The 15,293-nt window shown below is 36.5% G+C and overlaps 1 protein-coding gene across 2 annotated transcripts in view; it reads left to right on the forward strand.

Moving 5' to 3' along the window:
• The first annotated feature begins 1,608 nt into the window (after positions 1 to 1,608).
• The window catches only part of LOC127410952 (connector enhancer of kinase suppressor of ras 3-like), an 87,784-nt gene continuing 74,099 nt past the window's right edge, over positions 1,609 to 15,293 (forward strand). For both annotated transcript variants that reach the window (XM_051646240.1, XM_051646241.1), the window contains exon 1: positions 1,609 to 1,857. In XM_051646240.1, the coding sequence (XP_051502200.1) occupies positions 1,806 to 1,857 (52 nt within the window). In that variant the 5' untranslated portion in view covers positions 1,609 to 1,805. The remainder of the gene's footprint in view (positions 1,858 to 15,293) is intronic.

Below are 15,293 nucleotides of genomic sequence, written 5' to 3' on the forward strand. Positions count from 1 at the left end.
CAACCGAGAGAACCGCAGCCTTATGATTGTCAAGCAAAATCGATTCAAGAAGTTGGGTGAACTTCACAAGGAATGGACTGAGGCTGGGGTCAAGGCATCAAGAGCCACCACACACAGACGTGTCAAGGAATTTGGCTACAGTTGTCGTATTCCTCTTGTTAAGCCACTCCTGAACCACAGACAACGTCAGAGGTGTCTTACCTGGGCTAAGGAGAAGAAGAACTGGACTGTTGCCCAGTGGTCCAAAGTCCTCTTTTCAGATGAGAGCAAGTTTTGTATTTCATTTGGAAACCAAGGTCCTAGAGTCTGGAGGAAGGGTGGAGAAGCTCATAGCCCAAGTTGCTTGAAGTCCAGTGTTAAGTTTCCACAGTCTGTGATGATTTGGGGTGCAATGTCATCTGCTGGTGTAGGTCCACTGTGTTTTTTGAAAACCAAAGTCACTGCACCCATTTACCAAGAAATTTTGGAGCACTTCATGCTTCCTTCTGCTGACCAGCTTTTTAAAGATGCTGATTTCATTTTCCAGCAGGATTTGTCACCTGCCCACACTGCCAAAAGCACCAAAAGTTGGCTAAATGACCATGGTGTTGGTGTGCTTGACTGGCCAGTAAACTCACCAGACCTGAACCCCATAGAGAATCTATGGGGTATTGTCAAGAGGAAAATGAGAAACAAGAGACCAAATAATGCAGATGAGCTGAAGGCCACTGTTAAAGAAACCTAGGCTTCCGTACCATCTCAGCAGTGCCACAAACTGATCACCTCCATGCCACGCTGAATTGAGGCAGTAATTAAAGCAAAAGGAGCCCCTACCAAGTATTGAGTACATATACAGTAAATGAACATACTTTCCAGAAGGCCAACAATTCACTAAAAATGTTTTTTTTATTGGTCTTATGATGTATTCTAATTTTTTGAGATAGTGAATTGGTGGGTTTTTGTTAAATGTGAGCCCAAATCATCACAATTAAAAGAACCAAAGACTTAAACTACTTCAGTCTGTGTGCATTGAATTTATTTAATACACAAGTTTCACAATTTGAGTTGAATTACTGAAATAAATGAACTTTTCCACGACATTCTAATTTATTGAGATGCACCTGTATATATATATATATATATATATATATATATATATATATATATATATATAGATATAGATTTTGTTTTGTAGTAGTGGTGATGGTAACGAAATGAACCCTGAGAAATATTCAGTAGTAATATATAGGCAATAGTACATATAAAGTAATATACTGTGTATATAATGGGCCAGCAAATTTAACTACAAGGTGCACTGCATTAAATGATGTATTCAAAGTATTCCAAAGTATTCAAACTGTTTTCAAAATTTTGAAAACTTTCCCAAGGACTGTCCAAAAAAAATATTTTGCTCAAAAGTAGTATAATGATGCCACACAGGTGACTCGTGCATTTGAATAATGATCAACTGAAAGATTATACATAAAAGCAAACTCAGGAGACACTAGCAGCTACTTCACAGCTTGGTTGAGTCGTTGATGCTCCTCCTCCGTTTGGCAGAGGGGAGGAACACACTGAAATCTGATCCATTTGGCTACCGAGGAACTCTTTTCCTCCACATGATTATTAGCGACCAGTCCGTGTGTGTGAGTCGTTAGGTTCAAACGGAGATTCAGCATTTCGACAAGCGTGCTTACTTCTGGATTTTGAGACGAAAGAATGGTCTCAGTTAACATCGACGATCTCACACTGATGCTTTATGCACTTTGTTGATCATCTTCAGCACTTGACGAGAACTCCAGCGACTGGACTGAAGTTGTAGAGCAATGGATCCAGTAACAAAGTGGACACCGAAGCAGGTTGTTGACTGGATGAGAGGTGAGTTTACCGGTGCAATATTGTCATTTGCTGCAGATTAAATGTTTTATGATATATTATATATAAACTGAATGGAAAGCGAGTGCAGGGATTTTTATCAGGGCTTTGTTTAGGCTACCTGTAGTTTCGATGGAACCAAGTCAAAGCGTCAGCAATGTTCGAGGACAAACAAAACAAAATTATATGTTTTTAAAAAACTGCTTCTGCCTTGTGGAAGAGAAAGAAACAATTAAAATAATTTAGGGGGGATATTTCACTTTCGTTCGCTTTTTCAATACGCATTCATTGTTATGCACGCATAAATATAGTTTTACAGTTCTGGGGCTTGTTATAGACAGATTTATCATACATGCCATCACTTCAACTCTTCTAGATAATTATACCCTGTCATCTTTGCAAATGATTACCGCATAACACACTATTATTCAGCATTGTAGTAGCACTTGTTCGTTTGCAGCAGTGAATTACAGTAAAATTGGAATCGGAACATTTGTAACCATGTGAATATAAATAAACTTCAAATCATAGTATTTGTAGAGCGCGTTTACATACAAACCAAATGTTGTTCACTAGTTTATTAAAATAAATAAATAAATAAAAAAAAAATACAACTTCGTAAGAAAGTCTAAAGTTTAACAAAGATTTGAAATAATTGACGTTTTTCTGTGCTTTTGACGTCAGCCCGTGAAGAGGCATGCGCACAGCACTTGCATACATTGGATTAAGCCGGTAAGAACGCCCGTTCAGCTGTTTACATCCAGCGATAATGTTTATTGTATGTTTAATTTCTGTTGCTTTAGATGTTTTGTGCATTCATTTTTATTTTTAGTAGACTATCTCTGTTTACTGTATCTTGTTTGAAAATGTAATTTATTGCCTTGTTCTACCTCGAGTTTCCTGTTTTCTTAAATTTTTTTTTGTAAAAAAAGAAATCGGGATAATAATAATTAACTTTTTAAAAGCGCTTCCTGCCAGCAGTTGACGCATCACGTAGCTGTCGTGACGTAAGCGCGTCGGCGATTTCACGCGAGAATTCAAAAGCGGCACTTATTTACAACAGAAAAACAAACATCACGCAAGAGATTGGCCATTTCAAACATCAATACAGCACTGGACGGAAGCGCCGAGTTAAATTTAGAAACGTTTTCATTATAGACTTTTCTTACAAAAACCGATCGATTTGCTTTAGAAGACATCAGTTGATCGACTGGAGCTACATGGATTACTTTTATGCTGCCTAAATGTGACTTTTGGACCGTCAAATAGCTGGCACCCATTTACTTGCATTATAAGGATCTGACCAGTGGTGTAGTCGGGGCCATATGCACATATACAGCATATGCTTGCTTTTATCCCCAGGGCTGTTTGCGTATATAGACTTCTAAGGATCAGTACTTGCGTATACCCACTTGTTTTGCTGTCTCAGATGTCCATAATTTACTGTCAATATCAGTTTACATTCATTTTAAGTTTAGTAGGGACGTTCACACTGAACGTGTTTTTGTGTCCTTCCACACTGTTTTCAATGTTAAGCAGCGTCTCGTGCAGGAACACCTGTAAATATGGGTCATTCCTACAATTCTTTGACACTTAAGTCCCCATTACAAGTGTGTGCGGTATTTATATTGTTTAATTTCACCCGATTACAATTTTGATAGGCTTGCTAAAAAGAAGACTTTTTATAATGTTACACACTTATGGCCTAAGATGGCACCACGGATGGCCCCCTTGGTATGGGTGCATTCTTTTTGCACTGGAAGCTTCTGTCACCATTAGGGCTGCAACTAACGATTATTTTGATAATCGATTAATCTAACAATTATTAGAACAATTATTCAACTATTCTGCGATTATTGCAACGATTAATCATTAGCTCTTAATGGATTATTCAGCTTGTGCCCTGACTTAAAAGGTTGTATTAAACGTGCTTACTAGGGGTGTAACGATTCATCGATCTGGATCGATGCATCGATCCAATAACTAGGGATGCACCAATCCGATACCTGGATCAGTATCGGCTCTGATACTGACGTTTTTGAATGGATCGGGTATCGGTCCGATGAGCCCGATCCAAATCCGATACTGTGTGTTAGTCATGTTCGTTACTGCAAGCTCAAAAAATGACATGAAAGAACCATAAAAACACAATTAAAGTAGTTCATATGACTCGTGCATTTTATTCAAAGCCACTTGAAGACGTGCAGTAGCTCTGTGAATCACAAAAGGCTGTGTTTTATAAGTAAATATATAAAATGCACACGCAGCTCCAGCACATCAGTGAATGGCGCTGATCTGTCAATACACGTGCACCTATTTATAGCCTTCACGCGGTGTGCAATATTTGAGCGCTACTCACGAATAACATCTCAGATGTAGATGCTCAGTAGTTCGGTTCACTTATAATATGCATTTAGAATGGCACTGGAGGTGCATTTTACCAGAATTTGAATAAGAATCGAATTAAACTACTGTGAACTTGCCTACAAAAAGACACATACGGGACTTCCTGGAGAGTTCAGAATGTCAAAATAAAAGCCAGAGGGTTTTAAAGTTAAAGGTGCACGATTGAGATATATTACTATATATATTACTTATATTATTATTATTATTATTGGCATTTGTTTACAAAATAAAATAATATTTAAGTTGAATGGGTTCCAAAAATTAACTGTGTAAATGAAAAGTGTACTGATATCTTACAACTAAATTGAACAAAAAAGAGATCTGAATCCTTTAAAGTCCAGATACAAGTTGAGAAAAAATTTACAAAAAAAAAAAAAAAAAAACATGGCTTCTTTTCTACTGATGACTTATACTGGAATTACTGTTAATTTTGCTGCTACATTATCCAGTATACTAGTTAACAAAGTTTTTCTTAATAAGATATACATTTATATTTAAATAATGTGTAGTTAGAGGTTTGTGCTTCTTTACGCATTAAAGAGAATTAGTTCAATTAGTCCCAATTAGTTCCACACAATAATGTAAAGATATTCTAAACTGATTATGCAAAAAAACAACACTGGTATGGGATTGGTATCGGCCGATACTGAGATTTCCGATATCGGAACTGGATCAGAAGAGAAAAAGTGGTATTGGTACATCCCTACCAATAACCAATGATCCAATGTTATTGATACAGTGCGTAAATATTGATATAGACATTTTTTAAAGATGTAGCCTACCTTTATTTTAATACTCTCATGTCAGCCACGTCCGTACACATTTCCGTCAGGCAATGAAGCAACCTTATTACATTCATTTAACTTTGAGCGCTAAATACGCTTTTCGTGTGGACACGGATGTGTTTGGGGTCTGTGAAGCCAAGTTGTGCTCTGCTATCCATGCGGCGTGCGTGCGCGTCAACCGAGCTTCCCGCGAAAGGCAAGCTCCAGTGACAGGATCCGTGCGAGCACGTCAACTGTGTGCTCCCTAATATGTGAGCTCTGACAAACACAATTTTTTATATTATTATCTTTATAATTCTTTTCAACATCTTAAGTACCTTATTTTGTTGTGGATGTCCCAATGTGGATAATAAATTGGCACTTTTCAGAGAGCTTAATAGAATTATATTTATTTTATTTTACAAATTATATTTTGGTTGCATTTGAGGGCAAAAGTTTTTAAATTGATTGTGTAAAATAGGTGCATAATATTGGCAAATATCGGATTGCAGGCCAAGAGAATCAATATAAGATCGTATTGAGATGAAATGTCCAATTTACACCCATAGTGCTTACTAACAATAAAGAGGACAAAATTATCTTTTAAAAATACTTCTAAATGACATTCACTGAATTAAAGGAAAAAATACTTTTAAGTTTAATTCAGTAAAGAAATTCACTGCAAAACAATCCTATTGTTATCAAGTGTTTTTGTCTTGTTTTCCATTTAAAATAGTCTAAAAATCCTTTAAAACAAGATACATTTATTTGAGAAGCAACATAAAGGATATTTAGACTTGCTTTAAGAGAATGTATCTTAAATATAAGTGCATTTTGTATATACCGTTGAAGTCAGAAGTTTACATACACCTTAGCCAAATACATTTAAACTCAGTTTTTCACAATTCCTGACATTTATTCGTAGAAAAAAATTCCCTGTCTTAGGTCAGTTAGGATCACTATTTTAAGAATGAAATGTCAAGAATAATTGTAGAGAGAATGATTTATTTCAGCTTTTATTTCTTTCATCACATTCCCAGTGGGTCAGAAGTTTACATCCACTTTGTTAGTATTTGGTAGCATTGCCTTTATATTGTTTAACTTGGGTCAAACATTTTGGGTAGCCTTCCACAAGCTTCTCACAATAAGTTGCTGGAATTTTGGCCCATTCCTCCAAACAGAACTGGTGTAACTGAGTCAGATTTGTAGACCTCCTTGCTCGCACACGCTTTTTCAGTTCTGCCCACAAATTGGATTGAGGTCAGGGTTTTGTGATGGCCACTCCAATACCTTGACTTTGTTGTCCTTAAGCCATTTTGCCACAACTTGCTTGGGTATGCTTGGTTTCATTGTCCATTTGGAAGACCCATTTGCGACCAAGCTTTAACTTCCTGGCTGATGTCTTGATGTTGCTTCAATATATCCACATAATTTTCCTTCCTCATGATGCCATCTATTTTGTAAAGTGCACCAGTCCCTCTTGCTGCAAATCACCCCCATGCTTCACGGTTGGGATGGTGTTCTTCGGCTTGCAAGCCTCACCCTTTTTCCTCCAAACATAACGATGGTCATTATGGCCAAACACTTAGGACATTTCTCCAGAAAGTAAGATCTTTGTCCCCATGTGCACTTGCAAACTGTAGTCTGGCTTTTTTATGGTGGTTTTGGAGCAGTGGCTTCTTCCTTGCTGAGCAGCCTTTCAGGTTATGTCGATATAGGACTTGTTTTACTGTGGATATAGATACTTGTCTACCTGTTTCCTTCAGCATCTTCACAAGGTCCTTTGCTGTTGTTCTGGGATTGATTTGCACTTCTCGCACCAAACTATGTTAATCTCTAGGAGACAGAATGCATCTCCTTCCTGAGTGGTATGATGGCTGCGTGGTCCCATGGTGTTTGTACTTGCATACTATTGTTTGTACAGATGAACGTGGTACCTTCAGGCATTTGGAAATTGCTCCCACGGATGAACCAGACTTGTGGAGTTCAAATGTATTTTTTATTTTTTTAACTTTGCTGATTTATTTTTATTTTTCCCATGATGTCATGCAAAGAGGCACTGAGGAAAGAGGCACTGAGAGAAGGTAGGCATTAAAATACATCCACAGGTACACCTCCAATTGACTCCAATTAGCCTATCAGAAGCTAATTGTCCAAGTAGGGGTGGGTGAAAAATATCGTATCACAATTGTTTTCAGGCAGGATCACAAGCCATGATCTTATCACAATTAGTTTTCATGTTGGTTTTTAAGACTATTTTGCAAGTTAATGAGCAATACAGACAAACTTATTTCCCTATTTAAAAAATATAGCCCTACAAGGTAACAAAACATAAAAGAATAAAGAATGACAGACCATTTAGGCCAAAGTACCTTTTCAAACAGATTTTAATCAAGTGTGCAATTCTGCAAAGTAAGAAATTCAAGAATTTTGACTTGGTTTAGACTTGCATTCAATTACAATCAGAGACTTTTGCATATATCCCATCCCAAAATGAACATTGGTTTAGAGAAATCTAACATTGATAACAATTTTAACAGTCAGGTAGCTTATTAGACACAGATCCTCAGCAAAACCAGTCTATTCACTTTCTTTTTTGAGGTAGCATCTAGCATGAAAAGTAGAATAAACATAAACAGAACAAGATATCAATGCGGCAAAGCCAGTTTTAAAAAATATAAATAGCTTATTTAAAAAATGTCAAATAAAAATGTAAACTCTTGTAATCTAATACAATTCTGCAAAGTATTACCATTCAACAATAATTTTAACTTGGTCTTCAACTTGGTCTTCAAGTACAATCAGAGACTTTAGCATAACTCCCAAAATAAACATTGATTTCAAAAGGAAAAACACAACATTATAATTAGCTTAATGAGATATATATATATATATATATATATAAAAGGTAAAATAAAAATGTAAACTAACTCTTGTAATTTTTTAAATTGCAGTGTGATTCAGAACCAAAACCATCAACTAAAGGTGCAAAAATATGTCTGAATCCTGACTATTGAAAACCCAGCAGCTTTAGAACATACCTTTCACATCTTATAATTTATATTTCCTACTAAAAGAAGACAAAGTGTGACAGATCTCAGTCACAGATTTTTAGCCAGGAAAACCAGTTGATTGACTTTATCTGGCTTGAGAGTTTCCCTTTGGCATGTGACAATATTGCCACCAGTGCTGAAGACTCTTTCTGATGGAGCACTTGTTGCTAGAATGCACAAATACTTTCTAACTAGTTGGTAATCTTGGAAAGTTTCCCTCGTTGACTTTACACCATTCCAGAGGATCCATCTCACTGTCTGCATTTGGTGTGGACAGGAGGTTCTGAAGTGCAGCTAGACCATAAATCAGCTGTTGTAGCAAAAAACTGAAAGTTTAGAATTTTGTGTTCAATCTTATTGCGGCATTTGGAGTACAGCCGTGGAATGACCGTGGTGGATAAATATTTGCGGCTGGGTATCTCGTACCGCAGATCAGCTATTTTGAGCAGTCTTTTGAAGCCCTCATTTTCCACAGTTTTTATGGGAATCATATCCTTGGCCAGGTAAAATGTCACTGCATCAGTTAACTCTTTCCAGCGCTTACTTGTCCTGTCATACGGAGTGCCTTTCTCAAATGCCTGCTTCGTTAGAGTTGTTTTAGCCTTGTAGCCTCTGGCTGCATGGCTGTAGCTGATGCACTCATGTGGGATCCCCTCACAGTTTGACTGTCAGCATACTCTTTCGGGTGCTTTCTTTTGAGGTGGTTAAAAAGGTTCGTCATGTTGCCATCTGACGTGCGAATCTTATCTTTGCAAATTTTGCAACTAACTGTTGTTTGCGGCATGTCGTTTTTGGAAAATCCACACCAGTTCCATATTACTGATGTTGAATTCTTTTTAGGGACCAACACTTCCGTGTTTTCATCCATGCCACTACGTTGCTAAATAGGGGATGTGAAGGTATGTCGCGTTGCATGTTGGGATGGGGGCGCGAGCCATAGAACTGCATAGATCTCTCTGTAAAGGCAGCTCGTGGAGACATTTTAATCGTTCACGATCTAATATCGTCATATCGCACACCCCTACTTAAAGGCACAGTTAACTTAGTGTATGTTAATTTCTGACCCACTGGAATTGCGATATAGTGAGTTAAAAGTGAAACAATCTGTCTGTAAAGAATTGTCATGCACAAAGTAGATGTCCTAAATGTCTTGCCAAAACGATAGTTTGCTAATATTAAATCTGTGGAGTGGTTAAAAAATGAGTTTTAATGACTTCAACCTAAGTGTATGTAAACTGGTGACTTCAACTGTAAGTGTATTTATTTATTTTTTTTCATTTGGTTATATTTCTGTGAGTGCAGTGAAGACACAATATACTTATATTCAAGATCTATTCTCTAAAAGCAAGTCTAAATATCTTACATGCTAAAGTCTAAATATTATAGATATTATAAAGAAAAATATTTTACGCTCGATATTACGCTTGACACACAAGTTTTGCTTCAGCGGAGCGACAGCTCTGGCTCCACTTATTCCACAACGAGAGTGCTTCTGTATTATTTTGTATTTTTTCATTATAATTCCCTCATACTTTGCAGTCTACATCATCTTAAGCTGTTTGGAATGTTTAGAGTGCATCTGGACTGTGAGCTGTGTAATTCTTCCTCTCCTCAGTCAGGTGCGAGCTGCAGTGCTGCTCTCGTGCATCATCATTAGAGTTTAATGTAATCTCATGTTACATTAAATGAGATAAAACGACTGTTCGGCAACAAATTTTTGTCTACAATTTTTTTTATTGTCGATGTTGTCGTTAACGTCAACTAATCGTTTTAGCCCTAGTCACCATGCAAATTCCTTGTGTGTGTAAGCATATTTGGCAATAAAGCTTATTCTGATTCTGATCTGATTCTAATGTGGGCTTAAAAGTAACATTTTAAATAATTGAAATCCTTTTTTATTGCACTTTGTCACTTCCTGATGTCCCAAAGATTGCACATCAAACATCTTTGACAAAAATATATGTTAAATCATTGGAGCATTCCTATTTTTTCCCCCACATACAGTTAAGAGTTTAGTGTTACATTCTCTCACTAACATTTATTCATTTGTGGTAAATGTGTGCTTTTAACACTGATAGTGGAGGATTTTTGTGTGTCCCTTGATTCATTGCACACCCTGTTATGTCATGATACTATGACCTTTCATTGAAGATATATGTTAGGAAATGACATCATACAAAATGGAGGTGGACATCAGCCATTCTGCAAAATTACTTTGAGTTATTTGAAGTTTATAACTCTATTGTTTTATTTATGTTTTCCTTTATTTTATGGTGTTAGTCATATGTGGTCAAGCATAACATGTCCACCCTATTATGGGAAGATATATGGGAAATTAATTTTATAAAAAAATAATATACAGTATTTTTTAACAGAATTAAAATCATAAATATAAGTACAAATATGTTTCCTAGATATTAATCACAGAACATGTAGTGGCTCATTTATCCACTGAATGTCCACCCTGATGCTGCCCATTTAACTGGATGGACATCTGAATTTTTAGTAATTTAGCTTGACATGACTAATACAGTGTTTAATATGTCCCTGTAATGATGAAACATGAAGAAACTTGTAAAAGTATGTTTTATTTTTCAAAACTTTCAAAGCTGGAATGTCACCGAATTGTAGGAATGACCCATTTACGAGCGATTTACGATATGTACAGAGTTGCAGTTCCGCAGCTCTCTATACGCAGATTACGCTGTCTACAGTAACAGTAAAGTACAGTCTATAGTAACAGACAACACCCCAACACCAAGTTCCAAAAATATGTTTAATCCATTAGAGGTGCAAAATGTGCAAATAAAGTGTTAAAAAGCAATCATAAAAAATAAAAATAAAAACAGTCTAAAAACTAGCCTTGTTTTTGGTACTAACAGCAGTACCTACTCCCCTCCCTAAACAATTGAGGCCGGAGTATATTTGCACTCACGCATAACCTTGTCCGTGTGCTTAAACTTTTGTCGTCCATCTTTTTTCCTCTCCCTTAGTGGTGGCTGGTTTAAATACACAATTTCCCCGCCTTTGCTAATTGGAACAAACCATTATTTGAAATAAAATTAAGCCTCACCTCCCCATTCTTAAATACAAAATCTTTGAAAAATACATAAGAATGAGTTAAAATGAGAGTTAAAACAAAACCAGTTAATAGGACGGATAAAACATTTGCACAATAAAACCCCAATAAATATTGAAAATTGGCGAGTAAAACAATAAGTCCTTTGAACACAATAAAATCCTGTGATGGAGACCGACTCGCAGGCTCTCCATCACAATTATTTGTTTTTGAATCCTCTTAATTATACACACATTATGGGTTCAGTCTCCTTGGTGTAACCCGGTGGTTAGAACTTCAGGTGAACAGTGGTGATGTTAATGGATCAACCCTTGCAGGGTTTGAACCAACAGCCTTTCAGTTACAAGCCTTGATGTTTAACCACTATGCTACACCACCCTGAATTGAATGGGAATAGCCTTTGGGCACAAACGGTGCTTTGCAAACATCTACTGTACCACTATATTGAAACGCCAGACAGTGGGAAAGCATGTTTACAAAGAAACGAAGTACCCCGCTGTCTATAGTTAAGAGAAGAAAAGAACAAGAGCTGGATCAGTTCAGTGTTGAATAAAATACCCTTTTAGGGTATTTTAGGCTTTTAGGGTGCACAGTGGTTCGTGTAGGGGGCTCCTGTCTCTCAGCACTGTTTCATTTATTTATTGTTATTTGATTTCCCTGTTCATAAGAGACAGTTGCAATAAATGAATTTTGTTTTCTCCTGGGGACAGTACCTGCCAGGTGTAACTCGAATGGCTTTTATTTTTGCTGGAGGTGTTATGTAGTCTGCTCCATATTATGCGATTGTTAGCTTAAGAACTTTATCACTTTTCTTTTACTGCTTCAGCTGCTGAAAATGTGTTCAGTTCAGGTTTTCTCATTCTCTAACAAACACAAGCGCACACAGTTGCATTTAAAGTCACATAATTCACTTTTCAAATATAGTCTTTAAAACTTTTGCTTCTGGTCTGGAGTATATTCATGGAATGTTCTTCTGAAACTGGAGTGAATAATTTCACACATACGAATTTGGTTTTCATCCCTCCCCTTCTGCTCCCACACTCGATGAAGGACAGCTGAGTGCCTTACATTCTTTTTAAAATCTTTACAAGCAGCCGAAATATACGATGTACAAAAAATGTAGATGAGTGAGTATATAGAACTAGAGTTGTCTTTCTTTTTCTATATTGCTTTCTTTGGCCCATAGTTATTCGTTGTCTAGTCTCTAAATTATTTATAGGTGCATTGTTTGCAACTAGTGGCATCAAATGGAATTGCTAAAATAATTGTTTTTAAACAGGTTTCCTGATCTCTTCATCTCCCATTGTTTGCTAGTCCAGCCCCAAAGTCATGCCATTGGTTGAGCCCACATTCTTTTTTTTTTTTTTAACTAACAGATTCCAACTGTTTTCTTTATATATAAAGATGAAGAGCATGCTTGAGATGGAATATGACAAGTAATGTTTTAAGAAAACAAAGAAAATTCAAGGTAAATATTGTTGTGTACAGACAATTTTTATTGGACGTAATTTCCAATGAAACTGTAATTTTGCCAATAGTGCAAAAAATGTGAAAATATTTAATTGTGTGTATTTAGGATTCATAAAATATTAGTTATGAAATTATCCTTAGCAAGACATTGAAGTCAGCCATTTTATTCCAAAAACATGTGGTCATTTCCACCACAGAATTCTATTAAACACGATACAGATTTTGAAATGTGTTCGAAATGACACTGAGGTGGGATTTTTCATGACTTTCAGAAAAAAATGACATTAATCTCCTGTGACGCATGTACATACACAGTTGGATATGGATATCAGCCATATAATAATAATAATAATAATAAAGTTGAGAGTGTGAAAAAAGTTTTAACAAGATTTTACATTCTAGAAATCCACAGTGCCCAAAATTGAAGAAACTATCATGTCAGACTTTTTTGTCCTAAATATTATGTCAGGCCAATGAAAGAAAAAGATTTCAATTCTGTGTAGTGCTGTAAGGGAAATTACACACTGCACCTTGAAGTCTGCCCTAAATCTAGACAAAAGTTTTATCAGGAATTCCCCAATTGTTATCTGTGTTCATATGTTTCTGCTCACATGAGCTCTTCAGTTGCTGGGTTTCCATCCACGCATTTTGGAATATCACATAAAAAAAACGCTGGATGGAAACACTAAGATGCGAAGAAAATCTCCAAAATGCACATCAAAAACCTATATGCTAGCTTGAGGTGGATTCATTTTTTATTCGATGAGAAAAAATGCAAAAACTATAATGGAAACACATTTACCGAATAAACTACTATTGAATTTACTAGGAATACAAGATGTGCATTAAAGTCATGTGACTGAATAACTTGTTCATAACTGAACTAACCAGCGGCCCAATCATCACATCTGAAATGTTGCCCTGGTCATCCTGAAATCAACCGTGTCTAGAAAATCCAAAGCCTGTATAGAGTTTGCAGAGAAAAATAAGTCAAATACAATCTTGAACTGCGCAGAAGAGCAGGTTTATTGACACTTTTGAAAAATGTAAAATAGATCAGCATGATAAAGTCATAATGATGGAGGAACGCACATGCATAGCACTCCCAAAACTGTGGCACTGAAGCTGTCGCTCCTGGATATGAGATGTTCTTTAGAGTGTTTTGATTAATCTGCGAGTATTTTATTAAGAAAAGAGTCACAGTGGCTACAATTTCCCTGGATGTGACTATTTTGAACACGTGTTGGAAATGTAGCTTGATATGCACATTGTTTTTGTGATATTAATTTTAATTTAATTTTAATTTATTTCCTTTATCACACATTATACATTTGCACATATACAGTGAAATTCTTCTTTTTCACATATCCCAGCTAGGCTGGGGTCAGAGTGCAGGGTCAGCCATGATGCAGCACCCCTGGAGCAGATAGGGTCAAGGGCCTTGCTCAAGGGCCCAACAGTGGCATCTTGGCGGTGCTGGGGCTTGAACCCCCGACCTTCTGATCAGTAACCCAGAGCCTTAACCGCTGAGCTACCACTGCCCCCATATTATGGATATTATGGTTTTTCGCATAAATTAAATTCACAACTTGGATGGAAACATAGCTAATGAAACGGTATCAGGTAATGGGAAATGTTACTGCCTCATAATTGTGGCAGCAGGTAAAGATATCTAACAACAATGACTTTTATTCACTTTCACACAAATTCATGAGTAACACTGCAGATTATCAGTTCATTTACATGTAATTTTGCTTTTGTCTAATGACAGCAAAATACTTTAGCGCATGACTTGTAAGGTGATACATTTGAATGTTTCCCTTACACGACCAACTACAAATATAAGCTCGCCCAATTGCGTGGTTGCTCAACCGATAGAGTGTTGCACTTAAGATGCAAAGTACTGGGGTATGAGTCCTGAAGAGCACACGGATTGACACTTGAACCGAAAGTGCCATTGAAGCGCCACAAAATGACGTGATTGCTCCAGTAATTGTGTTCTTCTCACATTTGCTTTTTAAGACATTATTGTTTAGGTTTAAGGGTAGGGAGGTATAGTATGTTTTGTGGATTTACAAATCGATTGAGCATTAAAAACCTCATTTGTTTGGGAGAAAAGGTAACTGTCGACATTTCACGTTGGAACTGCCATGATACGTGTAATGAACCACGTAATAACATTTTGCTAAAATGTTGCCACAGTCACGTGATTTTCATTAGATGCTATTACAGTATTTGAGGAGTCTATAAAAGTAACATATAGAATTTCTCAAAACTACAGAATTCATTGTAGTCTTTCCATAATGCATCTATAAAAATCTGTTTCATGAGTATTGTCAGATCTGTAAACTTGAAAATGCTACTAATTTGCCAAGTTGATTCCGCTACAGTGCTACCCATGATGACATTTTTCCATAGGTTCTGTTATACTTATGCTTTAATCTAACTGTTGTCTCCATCACAATACCATATGTCAGCCCTTAGATCCATGATATCTCCATATGGCGTCTTATTGGGATTCTCGTAAATATTAAGTGGAGACTTGCTGTTGAAAGAATTAAGGAAGAGATGCCTGGCATTTCCTGTTCTTTAATTTTATGGGATTGTATTTTTTGCATGGTGCAGTATAGAGCACCACAAAGCTTTAATTTAAACTAATGGCACAAA

The sequence above is a fragment of the Myxocyprinus asiaticus genome, chromosome 20 (genome assembly GCF_019703515.2).
Source record: "Myxocyprinus asiaticus isolate MX2 ecotype Aquarium Trade chromosome 20, UBuf_Myxa_2, whole genome shotgun sequence".
NCBI classification, from domain to species: domain Eukaryota; kingdom Metazoa; phylum Chordata; class Actinopteri; order Cypriniformes; family Catostomidae; genus Myxocyprinus; species Myxocyprinus asiaticus.